Below are 20,693 nucleotides of genomic sequence, written 5' to 3'. Positions count from 1 at the left end.
ATACCAATCTCTTCACTCTTTTACTGCACATGAGAGAGACAGTGTAATCATTTTAGATTCCAGAGATGGCCCCATTTGGGCATGGAAGAAGCCTTTGCCACCATACCTTGCCTTCAACTCCACATCATCTTTTCCAGGGAGGCAAAGTGTCACTCCACCCAAATAGGACATGTAGCCATGTTTGTTTTCTATACACTGCCAAGATCAAGCTGAATAACCACCCATCTGCCCCTGACTAATGGATACGGTACAAAACCTAGCCAAGATTTTACTTTTTTAATCACTTGCAATGTTCAAATCTGTAGACTGCCAAGATCAAGCTGAAAGAGAAGTCCACCTCTCCACTCTCCTTCAACATGGATCCAAGCCACACTGTAAATATGGAAAAGGATTTAAAGAAACGGAACTTTAAGTTGAAGAAAAGTCTACTAATGAAATGTAAAGAGATGCGTGCAATGAATATTAGTTTATTTATTTAAAAAAAGGGGCTTCTATCACATGACTGGACAAGCTTAATTTGATGATCCCGGCCATAGAGACTCCATGGAAGAAAAGCGAACTTCTTTAAACCACCAGACAAGTTTTCTCTAATAAAAATCTACATGTTAAAAGCCAGAAATTGTTTTTCATCTCGGAAACAAGAGAAATGATAACAAATAAAAACAGAATAAAATATCTTGTACCAATGCGCTCGAGCAAATTCCATTTTTGATAAGAAGAAAGAAACAAGCATGCGGCAAGTGGGAAACAGTCATAATGATGTTATTTTTCAGTGAATTCCAGCTCACACGGCATCCACTACTAATTATGCCATAACTTCTACTCTCTCCTAGTTTGGATATGCTTTATACTTGTAACTGATACATCAAGGTTTTTTCGGTATATTCTTAATAAAAAAAATATTAAACCAAGAAAGATATAAGAATATAAATTTTCTAAAATATAAACACGCTATAGTTAAAATATGCTAAGCAGCTATAATTGAGTTTGATAGTGTTTCAAGTCTCAGATATGCTCATGGAAATGTTCATTTTTCTTGAGCATACTCACAATAATGACAACACCATTTTTCTTGGCATACCTAAAAAAATAAGCAACCTTTCTAGAGTATGTTTAAGAGGATGATCCTCTTCTTTTAGACTACTTAGAGATGAATTCAGTTTTCCTTAAGCTCACAAAAGAAAAGACCCCCCTCTCTTGGATCTAGTTCAGGAAAAGAGCTTAATCTTTATGAGTTTAGTTACATTTGACGTCTTAGATTCTAATTTCTCCACATCTTTTAGACGTGTAAAGTCTTATAGAGATCCACTATATTTTCATCAAATATTAATATGGATGTAAATGATATTTATCCTCTATTAAATGCTATCAAAGTAAAATTATATTTTATATCTTTTTCTTCATAAAATGATAAGACTTATGACCTAGAAATACACAATGAAACTTTTATAATAAATGTTTATAATTTTCATTATGCATTGTATATATATATTTTAAGAGTATCTCTCTTTAGAATATCATTATATTTTCTCATTGTAAAAAAATAATTATTTAAAATTAAAAGAGATATTTTACATACTAACCACAAGTAATTTTAATTTACTAACTATCAATCAAAGAAAATCAATGTTGATTATCTAATTCAATAGCGTTATTTATAGACTATTTAGATTCTTCGGATATAATAAGTGAGGGATGAAAGATAAAGATGCCATTATTCAACATGGAAGGCCTCATAAGTGAAAAATAGAACAGCTTTGTTATCTTTCCTTTAGCCCTTGTTATGATCCTTGTTGAAAAATTCAAGACTAGAATCAAAGCATATTTTTGTCAGAATTTCGAGTGTAAATCTTCCAATTATGCCGTATCCATCCTACATCAAGAACATAAAAAAGTCTTTACACATCAGGGAATTCTTATCCGCATACAGACTTTAATCCATTCCTGAGGTCAGACTTGGCATCTAATTGACACTGCTGGAATTGCAAGAATTATCTTAGATCAGAGCTTGTACCTATTCTATTCAAGAAAATGTGAAGCACAAAGCTGTAAATAGTAATTCACACAGAAAAAACTAACAGGTAAATTTACTCTGCACTTGTGATTTAGCATTGTACACGCACCTATAGACTTATAGATGTGCAAACAAAAAGGGCAAAAAAGGATCTTGAATTTTTCTTAAACCACAGTTTTTACTCTAAGACATAAGAGTTCTCTTCATCTATTCGAAACCTCTTTTGCCTAGCAATGAAAGCCTCAATCGTGCATCGAAACTCCTCGTTGCTCATTTTATCCTCAGGGCATGGCCTTTTCTCCAATTCCTCATCGGAATCGATGCTTTTCCTGCATCCCTCCGTTGCTGACCGCCTCAGTTCCCGGCAAGGCTTGTTACTGTTTGGCCTATTCAATCTCTCAGATTGACTCCTGTGATATTTCTTGCTTTCTAAAGAAGTTGAATTATCCTCAGTGACTTTGTGCTCAGCATAGGTGACCTGTTTCTCTCTACATTCAGCTTCATAATGATGAGTTCCCTGGCTCTTTTCACTCTTTTCAACGAACTCTTCATAAAGGTCAGTGCTTGAATTCTTTCCATTAGAATCTTGACACGAAAACTGGCCTGACTTTGCAAAGAGAGTGATGACTATCACGTTCCCAAGAACGAACACGAACCGAGGACTTACAAGGGTGACTGTTAAGTCCTTGAAATACTCACTGGAGTTCCTGACAGCAACTGGGAGTTGAATGGAAAACCTGGAAATCAAGGCAAGAACAAGGCCTATTTCTATTAGCCTGAACAAACTTGCAATCTTTTGAATCTTCCTATGCTTCTTGATTGCGTTCACCTTCTCAATCTTGATGTTGGTGATGTTGAATGAATCCATTTGCGGAGTCGAGAATTGAAAGCAATAGCAAGGTAGCAGAGGAAATGGAGGATTAAGGGTTTTCACTCAAAAGAGAAGTGGTAAACAAGCAAAGCCTTGGTAGCAGCCATTTCTCTGTGTTGAGACAAGATGGAGACTACCATAGTTACAGTAGACAGTGAAGGTATTATGCTGCCAAGGAGCATGGAAGCAGATAGACAGAAAACAGTAAAAATAATAGGAACAGGGGAAACAGAGTAGCTCTGTTTTTCCCTTTTTTCTCAATCTACTTGTCAGCTAGAAAATCTTGCTCCTCTTGTTAAAACCGTTTAGTTGTTTAGGTAGGCCATTTATAGTCAGTGAAATATGTGAGACATAGTTTTTATTTTTTTCCCATTTTATATCCAATCTTGCTTTATTTTATTGTTTCTTTTAATTTTTGTTTTCTCTAGGAAAAGTATATATTCCATCTTTTTCTTTATTCGAAATGTGCAAGTTGTGGGATTTTCCACACCATTATTGCTCCTTTTTTCTTACCTTATTATTCCCACCTCCCTTGAATTTCATTCACCAAGCTTTAGATTTTACATTAAATAAATAAATCTGACACTTGCACTAGTAGAACACTCTCTTCAACTTCGGTGGAAAGTTATTCCACCCAAAATACCCACATTCTTTTAGAATATCCGATGAACAGGCTAGAAGAGCAGCCTTGCATTGCACAAACCATTTTCATTACCTCCTCGTCAAGATGTCTATAGAATTTAAGAATACATCAGCAATATTGTATGATAGAATACCATCCAGTTTCATCTATTCGCCAAAAACATCCTCATTTTCGCTAAAAACATCCTCATTTCAACATGTTCAGGTCCTATTTTGCCAAGATAAAAAGAAAAAGAAAAAAAGGAGCTCCTGGTGCTTGTTGAGGATGTTTTATTGAAGAAATTCTATGGAAATAGTGAAAGAAAGGTAGAGCAAGAAACTCCCTTGTAAATTCAAAACAGGAAACATGAAAGTTCTTTTTACATGATAGACAAAGGATCTGGTAATCTGGTAGATTGAATCTCTTCCAGGAGAATGACTTGATTGTCTCTGTAACAACAACACTAGTTTGTAGAATGTTAGGTAAAAAGTTTGGGACATGGCAGATTCAGACAGAAACCGTTTGGAAAGCAGGCCCGTTCCTTCCTCGCTAAGAAAAAGCTGCTTTCTCTCTCTTTGTCTCCATTATTTTATGAACTTTCTTCACCTTTAACTAGCACTCTGTTACGGAACCCCCCTGTTCTCCGAGACAAGACCCGCCACAGCCAATTATAGAGAGCTTGACGAGCCCTCTTTTTCCTTGCACGTTACATTCATCACGGTAGCGTGGCATTTTGATATGTTCTTGTGGGTTAGCTTCAATCTCTCTCTCTCTCTCTGTCAAAATCAGAACTCATTGTGTTTCTCTCTTGTTGTTGTTTGATTTGAGGCCATAATGATTCAGGAGGCATCAACGGTTCTTATCTTTTTCTTTTCCTTCTTTTACAAATAAAGTGAAACTGTTTTTTCTTCTTTGAATCCACTAACTGCAATAAACAGGCCCAAACCTCAAAAACTTTGAAAGTAATAAATTTTTTTAATATACTAATATAAAAAAAAATATTATTCTAACACATTTGAAAAATATTTTAAAATAATCATTACCATAATATTATATAATCTCGCTCCTAAGCACCAAGCTACAGCCAGTTTATAAAATGGGTCGTCACTGTTTTTTTTTTTTTTTAATGGAAACATAAGTTTATATGAACTTTCTCTACGTGAACAAAATCATGCATTTTTATTTTTAATATAATTTTTTTTTTATTCAATGTTGCTTTTGTATAAAGCAAGCGGAGTTCTATGGGACATTATGAATTTATCAAAGAGGGCAACAATTTCATCAAAGAAAATGGGATGACATTACAACAAAAATAATTGTATTTTCGTTTCAGGACTTTTCTTGATTTTGGATTTGAATTCCCCTGTAAATAAATATTAATTACAAACAATTTAAGAAAAAATAAGTATAAGTTTTTCTATTAAAATAGAATTGTGATTATTAAAGCAAAGAGAAAATTTTTAATCTAGTATGAGCATCTTTGTTTCTTTTTTTTATAGACCTTCGAGTACTTCCTTTTATTATAAGAAAAATGTTAGCTTGTTCAATCAGAATAAAATATTTTAGATTTGTGGTCTCATTAAAATAAAATATTTATAATTCATTTAAAAATGTTTGAGTTTAGTGCTTGGCTGAGTATAAAAAAAGAATTCTTAGCCCTTATTTTATATTGTGTTTCAAATAAAAATTAAATAAATTTTTTTTTATATTTTTAAATTAAAAAAAAACTTTACAAAATAACTGCTACAACTCTTCTGCACCCACCTTCTCATTGACACGAAACCATGTTTGTAAAATCTAGCTTGGGGAATTGATATCTATCCTGATCATCTTTATTTATTTATTATTATTATTATTATTATTATTGGATAAATGAATGAATAGTCCTAATCACCTTTATTTGACATAAAACTTGCCTTTGCTGCCCAGAAACGACGTGCCTCAAAAGGACCAAGCGGGAGTTTCCTTTCCTTTTCTTTTTTCCTTCATGAGATTGGTCCAAGTTTGTCTTATTAGAATAAAAAAAAAAGTAAATAAATAAATAATAAGAGGAAAAGTTTTTTTTTTTTTTAAAAAAAAAAACCACCTGACAGCCAAGTAAAATAATTGATTATTGGGGTTCACTTTAACTTAAAATGGGCCTAGATCTCTGGGCTCCATATGCTCTATTATTTAGAGCGTAACAAAGAAAGAGACAACAATAGCGGATCGAGCAAACAATAATAATATTATTTATAAGGGGTTTAAAAATATATTAAAATAATATTTTTTTATTTTTTAAAATTTATTTTTGATATAACACATAAAATGATTTTAAAAAAACAAAAAAAAATAATTTGAAGTTAAAATTTTTTTAAAACACAAAAAAAACAATAGAATCTGAGTTTTTATTAAATTGAAGATGGAGACGTGGCCACTAACAAATAAATCGAAATGGAAGGGGATCCTTGGAGCTCAAAGCAAGGAACTTCGAATCCCAAGCATAATCTTTCTTTTTACGATGTTAACAAAGCAAACTTTTCTTGCTTGTAAAGGTTTCGGAGTAGACGAGGCATCAAAATAAACTCGAAGCTCGCTTTGCTCTCTTAATTAATTGATTCCCAAGTCTTGTCATCTTTTTCAAGTGGATGTAACATCCACCTTCCTTTTTTTTTTGGCTATTTTTTTATTTAAAAATATTTTTTTATATTATTTTAATATATTAATATCAAAAATAATTTTAAAAATAAAAAAGTTATTATTCTAATATAGTTTTAAATAAAAAATATTCTCCCATTTTAATATCAATGCTGTACATACGAGTGGAGGCTGTTTCAGTGACACGGGGGCTAAAGATTCGGCCTATATTTTTGTGACACAAATGTTACAAATTTCTTGACATCAGTAGCTATGTGATATATGACGTCACTTGAAGAAATAAAAAAGAGGAAGAAGTTAATATGCCCTTAGTTTGGTTCCACGCCCACAACATCAACCACGTTGGATTCGGTGATTGATGAGATGGATTCCACTTGTTGTGTTTCTTCCTCAATTTTATTCCTTAGCCAAGTTTTTTTTTTTTTTTTTTTTCCTTTTCTTTTAAGACCCACCACCCTCTGTGTGCGTGTGTAATGGGCCTGGAACTTACGGTGTTACTAATTGAACCAGGGTGGGCTGAGTATATTTTTGGTCCATGATTGATTCATGAGCCCAATCTTTCTGTGGGGCCCAAAGTAGAAGCATATGGCTGGGCCGATGAAGTAAATGCTCATTAGGAAAAACTCTCCAGGCCTAAAAGGAAAAGCCTAGCAAAAGGAACATCCGACCTGCCGGATTCGAACCAGCGACCTAAGGATTACAGCTACTACTACAGTCCTCCGCTCTACCAACTGAGCTAAGGTCGGTTCTTGCAAAGGCTTGCCTTTAATTATATTTGAATCATACCTGGGTTCAGGATTGGATTACGAGTATATTGTTTACTTTGGCCTGTAGAGCAGTATTTTAACAAAATTGCGAGGTTTCATTATTGATTATTAGGGAATGGACATGTTGTTGGAAGGGCTTGTCGACGATTTTTATGTAATTATCAATATTTGCAGGATATATTCTAGCTCCTCCATTTCATCAATATTTGCCAGAGATATTCATGCGTGTTAACCTGTGACAAGTACTTCATTCCATTGACGACGCTTTTCGCTCTTTTGACATCGGGAGAGATAAGGTTTCCCTGCTCACTCTTTTCTAACTTCTAATCTTATTATTATTATTATCATAATCATACAAGAACCAATCGCCCCTGCCCACAATGAAACAGTGCCAATTTCTAGCTACATATACCAAGATAAAGTTTGTTTTCCACACAAAAACAACAAAAAGAATGGCCAAGTCGCTCTCCATCCTTACAACCTTAGTCAATAAACACTAAGGTAATGGATAGTGAGCGATACCAACATATGAAGCTTTCGGTTTTCAGAGACCGTGCTTAAGATCAAGTGATCATATGGTGCTATTGGGGCTCATCTGGAGAGACATGCTGGAGCCTGGAGAGCTGGGAAATGTGGAGGAGCGGATAGTTGAGAAATTGCAGCACAGTAGTAGTTGAAGATATATGGAGTGGAACTGGTTGTGTGCACTGGAGTGTCACCTGAGCATAACAAGGTCCGTAGGCTAAACATTCAAGTGTAGCTGATTTTGTGGCATGATTTGATCATCTGGCAGCTGGTTTGTAGAAAATGGGAGTAGACTTGAAGTGTTTGTATGAGCAGTCTGGTGAGATAAAAAGGATGGTAAGGAAGAGATTTCTAGTTTAGGAGGAGCTTGGAGAGAGGACTCTTTGTTGGTATGGAAACAAAGATTCGTAAAAAAATGACATTACGTGAGACATAAATTTTCCACGTGGCCAAATCAAGGCATTTGTATCTGTGGTGAGATAAATTGTAATAAAGAAGATGCAAGTTTTGGACCAAAAATCAATTTTATGCTTATTATAAGCTCCCAAGTTTGGCCATCAAGGATAACCGAAAACACCCATGAACATGTTATTAGGTTTCTTATTATAAGCTATTTCAAATGGTGATTTACCGTTGAGTGTTTTTCAAGGAAGATTGTTAATAATACAAGTTGCAATTAAAAATACATCTTCCTAATATGATTTTGACAAATGGGAGTGAGCAAGGTTAAGCCCGTTTCAACTCCATTTGTGATTTTAGGTTCAAATCTTATGGTTGTTCATATGATAACTATTAAAGATTTATGTGATCGTTAATTTTAAGGCTTGTAGAATTAGTCAAGATGCGTACAAACTTGATCCTGACACTCACGTTAAAAAAAAAAAAAAACCCTTTAATTTTAGAATTATAATATCGTTTAATATATTTTTGAGATTGAAGAAAGATATTCTCAATATAAAATTTTAATTTTTTTAAAAAATACTCATATTAATCTAGAAATATATCTAAAAAACAAATATCATAACAAGATCCATGGCTAGAAATAATAGAACTTGGTCTCCAGACATCATAATAAATTAATTCAAGTTTAGAAACAAAATGAATAGAAGAATAAAAATATAAATTGTGGCTTTTAGCCATCTCACCGGGATAAATAATTTGTCTATTATTAAAACCATCAAGGAAATTATCATGGCTAAGCACACATTGATTATGAGTATATTGTTACTTTGGCCTGTTGAGTAGTATTTTAACAAAAAAAGAAAAAAAAATTCAATTTTTTTAATTTAATTGATTTTTCAGGTTTTTTCTCACTCCAGTTGGCCTTCTGTGTTTATCAACCTTAACTTCCATGATAAATTAAATACCAATGTGTGGCATGTGGCGAGCAAATTTACTCAGATGCAGCTGGAAGATTAGGCTAATTTCATGTTCAAGGTGCACTAATAAAAATTCGATTACATTATTATTTTGGTAGTTTTAAAAGTATAGTAAGAATTACTTTTCAAGATATTTTTTGTTTAGAAATACATAAAAATAAGATATATTTTTTAAAAAATTTATTTTTAACATAAAAAAATTAAAAATTAATTTTAAATAAAAAAAATTAAAAAATTTATAAAATACGATTTCGACTACAATAACAAATGTCCAGCCTGTTCTTCTTGTTGATTTTTTTTTTTTTAGAATAGCTAGATAGCTTCTTTTGCAAAATAATGTTTTCTGTGTATGAGAAGATTGCTGAGGAAAATATTAAATCATATTTTTAACGATTTTTTATAAATTTAATTTTTTAATGTTATTTTTTTTTAAATATCATTTTATTAAAAAATATTTTCAAAAAAATATTTTACAGATTAACAAACACGCTCAGAAAGTGTTTTTGAAATAACACTTTCCAAGCAGTATTCACTGATACGGGCCCAAATATTATTGGGCTTGGGCTTGTCATTAGAGTAAACATATGCGGAGCTTTTCAACAAAACAGTCCTTTAAGCGTAGCTTGAAACAAACCCATTAGGCAAAATGAAATCCTACGTCGTCGTTTCTAATTCAGCTAACAATCCAAGAAACCCTAGATATATACTTGCTGCATAACAGCAACGCACGCAAAACGCCTACCTGATTTCCCTCACCACTTCCCTGCAGCAGCAGCAGCCTCTTCCCCCCTCCCTCGCCTAACACCGCATCAACAGATCCAATGGTAACCCTCTATTTCTCTACAAAATTATTCAAATCTCAACAACAATACGTTTCTCTTTACAAACCCAATTGAACTAACTTTTTTTTTCTTTGGTTTGTGTAGGCACCGAAGAAGGAGAAGGCACCGCCACCATCATCGAAGCCAGCAAAATCAGGTGGAGGGAAGCAAAAGAAGAAGAAGTGGAGCAAGGGAAAGCAAAAGGAGAAAGTCAACAACATGGTTCTCTTTGATCAGGCTACTTATGATAAGCTTCTCTCTGAAGCTCCCAAGTACAAGCTTATCACCCCTTCTGTCCTCTCCGACCGTATGAGGGTACAGTATTTCACTACGTTTTTCTCGAAAGCTTACGTCCTTTCCGTATTCTTAGTCACATCAAATCGTTGTTTTTGTGTTTACGATTATCTTAGGACATTTTAGTTACTGGGTTTACGACTAGGTGTATAGCACTAACGTATGCGTTATGCTAATTTCACTGAAATCTGTCTTGTCCGGGAGGATCTTAACCATTGAAATTATGTCGAGAAGAATTCATGTAAAATTAGCATTATTTCATATCTACTCTCACCAAAACATTTGCTCTGAGCAGTGTGATGCGCGGGTCCGTTTGGATTGTCGTCGATTAGGTGTTTAGGTCCGTTTTTATTCTCATTATTGTAACATTGTTCCTGGTGTTGTTTTATTTAGTTCTGACAATTGGATGAGCGTATTGGTTAGCCTATGTGTAGCGTATATCATGTATATTTTTTGTGTTTTGGTTGTATTTGAGATTTAGATGAGTGTGCAATTCTGTGCCTCAAAAGTTTCTGTTCTGTGGTTATAGTATTATTTTTTCCGTAATGGTGTCAAGATCTGTAAACTATTATTATACATGCCTTGGAATATTCTCATTGGTGAAAGTACATCAAGTTTGGTTGCTGATCAAGTAATGTGTCTGTCTACCTTGGTCTATTGGTATGGACTACGAGACTTTTGGCTGCATAATTATAGGTGCACCATGATCCTTCTTATCAACAGTAGGATCAGGATTCAAACCCAAGTTATTAGGTACCTTGCCAAGTGCTTTGGTCAGTTTAATACCTAACACTGATCAGTCATACATTGATGCGCACTGTCTGGTACTTTTTACAATAGAGTTCAGGCTACAAGCTAGGTATCATTGTATATTCTTATCATTTTGACTCTTGAGGTTCATGTTTAAAGGTATTTGTGTAAAAATAACATCGACCATAGAGTAACAACTGCTGTATGCTTGATATGATATAATTGTGGCCTTGTGTATTCTACTTGGGCATTGTTTTCTTAAATGTATTTTATTAGCATGCCAAGTATTAAGTATGAATGTCTAACCCTGCTTTCATGTTTTATTTAATTTTGTCCACATGTTTCATTTGATTTTGTATTTTAATGTACCTTGCAGATTAGTGGATCACTTGCGAGGAAGGCAATTAGGGAACTGATGGCTAGAGGTTCTATTAGGATGGTCTCTTCTCATGCAAGCCAGCAGATTTACACCAGGGCAACCAACACCTAGGTGTCTTATTGTATTTGGGGTTATTTAGTTTTCAGTAGCATGTTGCTGAGCTTCACTGCTATTACTTTTTATTCATGTGACTGTGATAACAATCTTTAGAAGGTTCCTATCTTTTGTGTTGAATGAATTTTTTCAGAGTTCTTGAGATGTTGGTTTTGCATCTTTAGATTATTTTCTCCCATGCGTTATGCACTTGTTGTTCCACTGGTTTTGGTCTTCTGTGCATGGCATTGCATTCTGCTGCCCTTCTTTTTCAGTTTTTTGGCTGTTTGTGGAAGTAGGTTGCGCTGCTAGTTTAGAAGTTAATGTTTTGATCAAGAGACAAGCTTTTTCTTTGGTGTTTGGTAAGCTGCTCAAGAAACGTATGTTCATTTGCCAATCTGCAGTTTAGAGAGTTTCATGGTTTTGAATATTCAGTTATGGAGGGTAGCAGAAAGGGTTTCGCTAGTTGTGACTAGTAGAATAGTATTTGTTGCCTCTCCCTCCAAGGTTTTATTAGTTTAACTATTATGAGACCAGAATTCGCTGCATTAACCAATACTGACGTAGATTGACGATGTCAAGTAAAACAAGACTTGCAAAAGCTGCTTCCTAAAAGAGGTGGGATTGCAAAATTACCCAATGGATAGATGGGATGGTATGAGGATTATTTTCCAATTACATAAATAGAAAACAGGGATGGGGCTCGGCAGCATCTTTCCTGTCCCATTGAGAAACTCATCTCTCCCGTTTCTGGTATTTCATGAAGTATATTTGTTCAACAATGATCTTTTAACGTGGATTTGTTGCAATGTAACTTTATATTTCGATCATTTGTATTCAATCAATTAATTATGTTGTAGTAAAATTTAATAAATCAATTATATTATTGCATTGTATTAACAATTGATTGTTATATTACCAACAAAAAAAAAAAATTGATTGTTATATTGTAATTCTAATAATGCATATGATTTTTTTAATAGTTAGGATTCTTCTAAGAAGGTGGGGATGAGGAGGTATAATCCGATGATATATGCAACATGGTCCCATATACCCAAATGCCAATATGCCATTCTGCAAAAAGGAAATGGCTCGAGCCACTTAGCATAAAAGTTGACTACTTTTCTTCCTACAAAATGGTCCCTCTTTCATGCATTAATTTCCAATTTCTTTGAGCACATCCCTAATCTCGAGATCTGTGGCATAGGGCAGCTTAGGGATGGTTTGTAAATGACACTTAAACTGAAAAAAATTATCTTTCACATGTTCAACCTTCAGAATTAGCGATTCTTTGTTTTCTGGTTCTTCTATACAGGGCCCCGATGGATTTTCAAGGCAGTTTGTGGACGAGAAAGGAGGGGTCAGGATATAATGTCAATGTCACCCCATAGATCTCAAGTGAGCAGGACTTGTTCTCATAATTCACGAGCATGCCACGTGAAATTTTTCCATCGAGCCTTTATCGTTTAGCTTTTGCTCGTGTGTTCTTGTTTTTGAGTGTTATCTCTTATCAGTCACTGCTGCATGGGACCCGAACAAAATTTGCCCTGGTTCCTTCCTGTCATCAATCCACACCACATCCATGGCGGAACCATTCAGTCATTTGATTCCACCTTTGGAAAATAGGAACGATCAATCAAGCTGATAAACTTTAACCTAGTCTAGCTGGTTTTTCTTTTCCTTGTTCTTGTTCTTGATACAAATACAAAAAGAACAAGGGATCATTTAGCATATATCTCGTGTAACAAAGTAATTATTATCTACATAGAGAATTGGATGAAAATGGATCCGTCTTTTTATTCTCCTTGTGCATAAAATTTGTCATATACTACCATTTTGATTAATGAACATATAAACAACTATTATATTATTATCAACAAAGGATAGTCAAACATAGTAAGCAAATAAGATGAATTGAAAGAAAATTGATGGTCAAGTGTACTATATATGTTTGCTGCTTAAAAGCTAATGACTAAAAAGGTTAAAGTTAAATACAATGTAAATATCTTAATATATCTAGATTTGATAAAATGTCAAGTCCAGATGACATTAGTTTGACTTACTTTTAAACTTAATATTCTTGGGTTCAATTATACACTAGGTCCAAGTGCACACAGATCTAAAGAGGTGTCAGGTCCAACATCCTTACATTTAGCACAATGTATTGGACCCAAAACATGTGGGTCTAGCGAGGTACTAGACCCAACACTCACTAGGTCTAAGTACACGTGGGTCTAGCAAGGTACTAGACCCAATACTCTTGGGTTCAACCACTTGCTAAGCCCACACACATATAGGTTTGAATAGATATCAAACTCAATACTTTTGGGTTTAGCTACACGGTGAGCTCATTTACTTATGAGTTTGGTAAGATGTTAGACTCATCACTCTCGAGTTAGGTCCAAATACATATATAGTTGATAATTTTTTTAGATCTCATGTTGGGTTACAATAATTTGTTTGTTTATCTTTATGTCTTTTAATATATATGATAGAAATATGATAGGTTCTCAAGAGACTCTTACGCACCTAGAGATATAGAGAGAAGTCAATTATTGACTTTTAATATTTTTTTTATTAAAAGACATAAAGATAAACAAACAAATTATTGTAACCCAACATGAGACTCTTATATATTAAATATATGGTATGCTAGTTAGAATAATTATGCTAATAAGGTAGTGTTAATTTTTGTGCACGTCGTATATGAACCCTAGTTGGCTGGGGGAGTCACCAACTTATGGCGACTGATCATCTCATAATACGGAGTGTCATGCTCATTGCGTTTTGATTTTCTGACAAACCTTATCTTATGATATTCTTATTATGGTCTATTTGAGAAACTTTCTTGCAAGAACTTAAAGCCATAGTTGTGTGTGTGTGTGTGTGTGTGTATTCCTTATTATTGTATTACCTTGTGTATGTACATTAATAGTTATCTATTCACCAAGTTGTTGAACTCGCCCTCTCATTATATATCTTTTTCAGACTTATAACTTGTTAGTAGACTGTTTTTATTGGACCTTCATAACCTTTTTTTTTATTGTAATTAGTACTTTTCTTTTATGTCTAGTCAGTGCTCTACAATTATGATATTTGTATTAACTCTTGTATTAAGATACTTAATTTATTTTATGAAATTAGTTATGATATCATGTTGTGTAGAACTTTGTTTTGTTTATACAAGGAAAATATTTGTATGTAAGTTTGGGTTCGCATATGTATAAAACCTTGGATGAGGACCTTGCTTATGCCGGTAATGGATCCGTGAATCGAGTGGTGACAATGACACAATAAAATGATCTAATTTTACTAAGGTTAACTTGTAAAACTCGTGATACGGGTTATGAGACTATGATAACTTTATATAAAACAAATCAAAACAAACGACAAAACTTAATTCATAGTTAACAAGATGTTGAATGATAAGACTGGAAAAAATGTCAATTAAAAAAACAAAAAAAAAAAAACTTGAGTCAACTATGCTAACCTACTAAACCCGTAACATGAGTCAACTATGCTAACCTACTAAACCCGTAACATGAGTCATGAAACTAAAATAACCACAAAGAAAGCAAATCATAACAAATTATAAAGTCCAATCTCCAATAAACTAAATGTTGAATGATGAAATTAAAAAAATTATAGATTAAAAAAAATAAAAGGTGAAAAAAATATTATTCAAGGAAGGGAACAAATAAAATGAAACTGGAACATCTTGACTGGAAGTTGGCCGAGTAATCCAGAATCGATCAACATTCAGAGCGAGATGAAATTTGTTTCAAGTTGTTCTGTTTTTTGAAATCATCAAAGATATTTTAGACACAAACATAACAAAATTGATAACTTTGCTTGAAAAATCATGAATACAGAAAGGCAGAAATGATGGAGGCAACAAACTAAGTGAAAAAAAAAAGGATGTTTGGTAGTGATGACAAAACGATATTTGTCTAAATTTTGAAACCGAGTAATCTAGAATCGATCAACATTCTAAGCGAGATGAGATTTGTTTCGAATTGTTCTGTTTTTTAAAATTATAAAAGATATTTTCAGACAAAACATAACAAAATTGATAACTTTACTTGAAAAATCTTGAATACAGAAAGGTAGAAATGATGAAGGCAACAAACTAAGTGAAAAAAAAAAAGATGTTTGTCAGTGAGACCAAAACGATATCTACCTAAATTTAAAAAAAAAGTTAAAAAAATTATTTATTTTTTTTTAAATTATTTTGATGTAGTAATATCAAAATTATTTTTTTAAAAAAATATATTTTTTTAATATATTTTTAAATAAAAATTATTTTAAAATATAATTTACATCTCTATCTCTAGACAGGCCTCGAGAGCGCAAGGGTCAGGAGAAGAGAGAGAGACCCCATTCAATATTTTTAAGGTATAAAAGAGAATGCAATGCAAGATTTCTCGTGAGGATTCACAAGCCAATGAAGCCATATTAACCACCCGTGTCAGCATCACTTCACGTTCACTCCTATTTCCACCTCCTGATAGCCCACTTGGTGTGTTTTCTAATGTGATCCTTTATGTGTTATTTCAGTCAAAAGTTTGATTCTTTTGCATTTTGCTACTTTAGATTCTCGATTCATGGTAGCATCTGTTATCTGGGTTGCACTTAAAGTTTGTTTTATATTGTTAAACTTGACTGTTTGGTTGCTTAGATTTGGTACTTTATCGATTCCTCTAGTGTGTAAGAGCATGTGACACAACAGTCATTGCATTTTCACCTATTTATAGTTGGTAACTTATCTTACGTGATCTTTACTTTACTTGGTTACTTGGTTTTAGAACCCAGCTTTTATAGGGATTCGTAGGCGGTGCTTTGGTGAGTGAATTAAATACTTATTGATTGTGATCCATCACGCGCGATTATCACTAGTGGGCTGCCTGTGAGAGTGCAGTAATGGATTCTTGCTGTGTGGCTTTGAGGGCTAATACTCATGTGGAAAAAACTAGCAAAGGTGGTTTTAACAATGGAGATAAAGAGTTTTGGGGTGAAAGGATCAGAGGGAGTTTCAATAACAGTGTTTGGGACAATCAGTTTGCAAAAAGCTTGAAAGTTGACAAGAGTGTCAATAAGTTCAAGCCTGGTGTTGCTTTCGCTGTTTTGACATCAAATAATGGCAAAGAGACTGTGGTAAGTTGATTTAATTATATAATCAATTTTTGCATTCCTTGGTCATTCTTTGATATCCTCCATGATCAAAATTTCTTATAATAAGAATAGTATAGCCATCTTAGTTTCTGAATATGAATGATTTTGATTTTTAAACATGTGTGACTTTGATCATAATTTGAAGTATACTCGTCCCTGAACGGTTCCTAATTGATGTTAGACCTTACAACCGCCGCGATTCGGGAGAAGAAAAGCAGACCCAAAAAATGTAGCATCAATCATATTAGGCGGAGGTGCGGGGACTCAGCTATTTCCCCTTACCAGAAGGGCAGCAACTCCAGCTGTAAGAAAATATGTTTGATTCATAGAAGATGATGAGTAAAGATTGTAAGTTTTGAGGTTTAATAATGCAGTTCATTGTATTCTGCAGGTACCAGTTGGAGGGTGCTATAGGCTTATAGACATCCCGATGAGCAACTGCATCAATAGTGGAATAAACAAGATTTTTGTGTTGACGCAGTTCAACTCGGCTTCCCTGAACCGGCACCTTGCGCACACGTATTTCGGAAATGGTATTAACTTTGGAGATGGATTTGTGGAGGTATGATTCCAGTCTTGGTGTGTTTATTATGCCTTCGAATTTCTGATTTCGGAATCGGAAATTGAACTTCCTGCAATACAAAATCCGGGATGCCATATGATATTTTTTCCTATCGTGTAGGTTTTTTGTGCTGGTAAAACTTTATGTAATTGTGACAACATAAACAGCAAGCAATCAAAGTTTACTTGAACTTGGTTTTTTCTAGTAATATAACAATCAAATTCCAGGTTTCCTAATTCACTTGATACGAGAGCAGAAGTTACTTTTGGTAAATTTTCATGTCAATGATCTGATCAGGAGATTGCAGATCATCCAATTCTGGCAGATGAGTTATAAGAAAATCTCAATGATAACATTGACAGCACGTTATTCTAATCGGACTTCTTATATGTCAAGGGATTTAATCAATAAAAATCGCATCAAATTTCTAACATGATTTCTTCATAACGAGGTGTTGAATTGTGAACACATATGATTAACAGGTTTTAGCTGCAACTCAAACGCCTGGGGAAGCAGGAATGAAATGGTTCCAAGGAACAGCAGATGCTGTGAGGCAATTCACATGGGTTTTTGAGGTGAATATGAAAACTTATGAGGAAATTTCATCTGTAAATAACTAATCACACTCCACATTGCTCCAGTCCTTGCTCAAATTGAATTGAAGTCTTACAAATTATGTTGGCTTTTGTAGGATGCCAAGAACAGGAGCATTGAGAATATTCTTATCTTGTCTGGAGATCATCTTTACCGAATGGATTATATGGACTTCGTGCAAGTATGCCATTGTTTCTCTAATGAAATGGACTTTAAATATATTAACATATTCTTAACTCTGGCTTACCTGTTTGCTATGAATCAACAGCATCATGTTGATAGTAATGCTGATATTACAATTTCATGTGTTGCTGTGGGCGAAAGGTCTGTTGAGTCTTTATCTTTGCTTCAAGTGATATTTTTTCTTGGTTTGCTGGTTATGGAAACTTTTGTTTTATAACATTTCATCTTGATTGCTTTGCAGCCGTGCATCAGATTATGGACTGGTTAAAATAGACAGCAAGGGCCAAATTTCCCAATTCACTGAAAAACCGAAGGGTTCAGAATTGAGGGAAATGGTGAGGATTTCAGAATTCTCATGTTTAGACTTACTTTTTTCATAGCATCCTTTGAATCTACACCCACAAGCATGCCCCTCTTATATTCTGGCAAGAATAAGTATCTAGGTGCCTGCCGTGTCTAAATCTCTGGCATTTTCCTCAAGACTGTTAAATAACATCATAATTTCTATATAAAATCTGAAATTTTGATCATCTGGCTTCCTTACGCAATTACCTTATGTTATAGTGATAAAAGTACTATGAAATCCAGATCATACTGAATTACTCCAATTTGAGCATATATATTTTTGTTGATCCTCTGCAGCAAGTGGATACGACTCATCTAGGGTTGTCTCCGCAAGATGCCTTGAAGTCTTCCTATATTGCATCAATGGGGGTCTATGTGTTTAAAACAGATATTTTATTGAAGCTTCTGAGGTGGAGGTATCCCACATCAAATGACTTTGGATCTGAGATCATTCCTGCAGCTGTAATGGAGCACAACGTCCAAGTAAGAGAACTTTTATAGGTTTAAATATTAGTTCTTTTAATATGTTTCTCAATCTGTTTTGACAGAAGGATGATTTGTCAGCCTAGAGCAAAACTTACCGTCCACCTTGCTCCCTTTTTCCTACCATGGAGTATAAGAAGAATAAACAAGCTTATAACGAAGATCTAAAAAACTGAGCTCTTTTCTTGCTCACATTCAATTTGTTTTACTCTATGCAACATGTACGCTTCCTGTAGAAAATATAGTTCTAACATAATATTGCTTCGCAGGCATATATTTTCAAAGACTACTGGGAGGATATAGGAACCATTAAGTCATTTTATGAAGCTAACTTGGCCCTGGCTGAAGAGGTTAGTTTTATAATTATGACTCTTGACATTTTGGAATTAAATTCCATACCACTCTTTTACTTACCATGCGATCGAAAAGGTATATAGATATGTAGCGGATAATGTCATCTGAAGAAAATATGAAATTTTTCTGCAACTTCTTTTGTCTCTCAATGACACCGGGCACCTTTTCTCTTGCCTTTTCGTGGCACTTGCTATTGCTACCATATATATAAGATGAGAAGATATGTGAAGCATTACTGCCTTGCAAAGATTTCTGGCTTCAGATGCAATATAGCCATCTGAGTTTCCATGCTTCAGTAATTTGTAATTAGCTTTACATATTATTTCAAGCATATATGCTTGAATTTCTTTTCACTGAAAAAAGATTCATGTTTTTGATTGACTATATATTTTCTGCAGCCTCCTAAGTTTGAGTTTTATGACCCAAAGACACCCTTCTATACATCTCCTGGATTCCTACCACCAACCAAAATTGATAAATGCCGGGTATGCTGGTGTACATTGAGCTCCAATTTGTGGATTTGATGAATTACTTTCCTTCTGATGTTTTTTGGGTTGATTTTTCAGATTGTAGATGCAATAATTTCCCATGGATGTTTCTTGAGAGAATGCACTGTCCAACACTCTGTGGTCGGCGAACGCTCCCGTTTAGATTATGGCGTTGAGTTAAAGGTGACCCGTCATCTTTTCTTCCATTCTTTACATTTCCTTTTTCCTTTCTGGTTACTTGAGTGAGCTACAACCATCTCTCTTTTTTCTGTCTCCAGGATACCGTGATGCTTGGGGCAGACCACTACCAAACTGAAGCTGAAATTGCCTCTCTTCTGGCAGAGGGCAAAGTCCCAATTGGCGTAGGAAGGAACACAAAAATCAGGTACTGGACTCAATATTGGAAAATAGACTGAAAACTTAAACGAAATATATGGATGCCTCCCTCCTCCCACCACCTCCTTTTTTTTACTTCTTTAATAAGACTACTACATAAATGGTTATTTCTGACAAAAAGTATGTGTTTTTTCTCTGAAGGAACTGCATAATTGACAAGAATGCGAAGATAGGGAAAGATGTGATCATTACGAATAAAGATGTAAGTAACACCACTCATTCAAACTATGCTCATACACACAATCCTTCTCAATAGACTCCTATGAAAATTTTGCATGCATGTATCTCAATGCTTTGGTTTTGCAGGGTGTGCAAGAAGCAGACCGGGAAGAAAAAGGGTTCTACATTCGATCTGGAATCACGATTATATTGGAAAAGGCAACAATAGAGGATGGCACAGTTATATAAATAGATGTTGGATCTCAATTATTTATCAAGGACTTGGTTCCAATAGGGTGTTGAGACAAGAACATTTTGAAGCTCTTTATTAGTGCCTATTTAAGAATGGTAGAGGCAGCATTTTGGTCTCAAAAGATAGAAGCAAGCAAGCTGCCCCTGCATTATCCTACGTAAACCACAGGATCCCTCCTTGCTTGTAAAAATAGAGCCCGAGTTAAGATCTGATACAAGTCCCTAGTTATCAGCTGCTTCGGGTCCTTTTGAAGTCTGTACTTGTACTTTGTTTGAAATAATGAAATAAGCCTGCTAATGCTTGCAATAAAACCTACACTCACCATTTATATACGAATAACTTAGACAGAGTCTCGTGTAAGATAAAAGGAGTCGTGAAGTGAAATAGTGGATCATTTCTATGTATCCAGTTTCCACATGAAAGCAGAAGAAGCTGCTGCCATCTTATTATTCTTCTTTTAAATTTTTGTTCTAAGCATTTTGAGTGCTTTTGGGATCAATTTTTACATATTTAAATTAAACCTCAAACTTCACATATGGAGATTAAATTTCT

At 34.2% G+C, this 20,693-nt stretch overlaps 3 protein-coding genes and 1 non-coding gene across 5 annotated transcripts; 2 read left to right on the top strand and 2 right to left on the bottom strand.

Annotated features, from left to right (window-relative positions):
• Positions 1 to 2,067: 2,067 nt before the first annotated feature.
• On the bottom strand, positions 2,068 to 3,204 carry LOC118039735 (uncharacterized). Its single transcript, XM_035046523.2, has one exon. It carries the CDS (start codon positions 2,880 to 2,882, stop codon positions 2,193 to 2,195), a length of 690 nt encoding a protein of 229 aa, XP_034902414.1. The 5' UTR covers positions 2,883 to 3,204; the 3' UTR covers positions 2,068 to 2,192.
• A 3,602-nt stretch (positions 3,205 to 6,806) lies between these two features.
• On the bottom strand, positions 6,807 to 6,890 carry TRNAY-GUA (transfer RNA tyrosine (anticodon GUA)). Its single transcript is given in 2 exon segments — positions 6,807 to 6,842; positions 6,854 to 6,890. It is a non-coding gene; the product is annotated as a tRNA-Tyr (tRNA).
• Positions 6,891 to 9,479: 2,589 nt separating this feature from the next.
• On the top strand, positions 9,480 to 11,317 carry LOC118039736 (small ribosomal subunit protein eS25). Its single transcript, XM_035046524.2, has 3 exons — positions 9,480 to 9,639; positions 9,742 to 9,951; positions 11,057 to 11,317. The coding sequence occupies exons 1-3, from the start codon at positions 9,637 to 9,639 to the stop codon at positions 11,168 to 11,170; spliced, it is 327 nt and encodes a 108-aa protein (XP_034902415.1). The 5' UTR covers positions 9,480 to 9,636; the 3' UTR covers positions 11,171 to 11,317.
• A 4,208-nt stretch (positions 11,318 to 15,525) lies between these two features.
• LOC118039737 (glucose-1-phosphate adenylyltransferase large subunit 1) lies at positions 15,526 to 20,452 on the top strand. Of its 2 annotated transcripts, none has more exons than XM_035046525.2 (15): positions 15,526 to 15,671; positions 16,071 to 16,306; positions 16,506 to 16,628; positions 16,716 to 16,886; positions 17,369 to 17,461; positions 17,578 to 17,661; positions 17,749 to 17,804; positions 17,905 to 17,998; positions 18,306 to 18,491; positions 18,761 to 18,841; positions 19,244 to 19,330; positions 19,412 to 19,516; positions 19,612 to 19,718; positions 19,871 to 19,931; positions 20,036 to 20,452. In XM_035046525.2, the coding sequence occupies exons 1-15, from the start codon at positions 15,560 to 15,562 to the stop codon at positions 20,135 to 20,137; spliced, it is 1,698 nt and encodes a 565-aa protein (XP_034902416.1). In that variant the 5' UTR covers positions 15,526 to 15,559; the 3' UTR covers positions 20,138 to 20,452. The 2 variants fall into 2 exon arrangements, with proteins under 2 accessions (XP_034902416.1, XP_034902417.1); XM_035046526.2 differs by having other exon boundaries at positions 15,545 to 15,671; positions 15,958 to 16,306.
• The last annotated feature ends 241 nt before the right edge of the window (positions 20,453 to 20,693 follow it).

Source organism: Populus alba, chromosome 4, assembly GCF_005239225.2.
Source record: "Populus alba chromosome 4, ASM523922v2, whole genome shotgun sequence".
Lineage (NCBI taxonomy): Eukaryota > Viridiplantae > Streptophyta > Magnoliopsida > Malpighiales > Salicaceae > Populus > Populus alba.
Note: the sequence above shows the minus strand (reverse complement) of the source record. Positions and strands in the feature narration are given on the sequence as shown.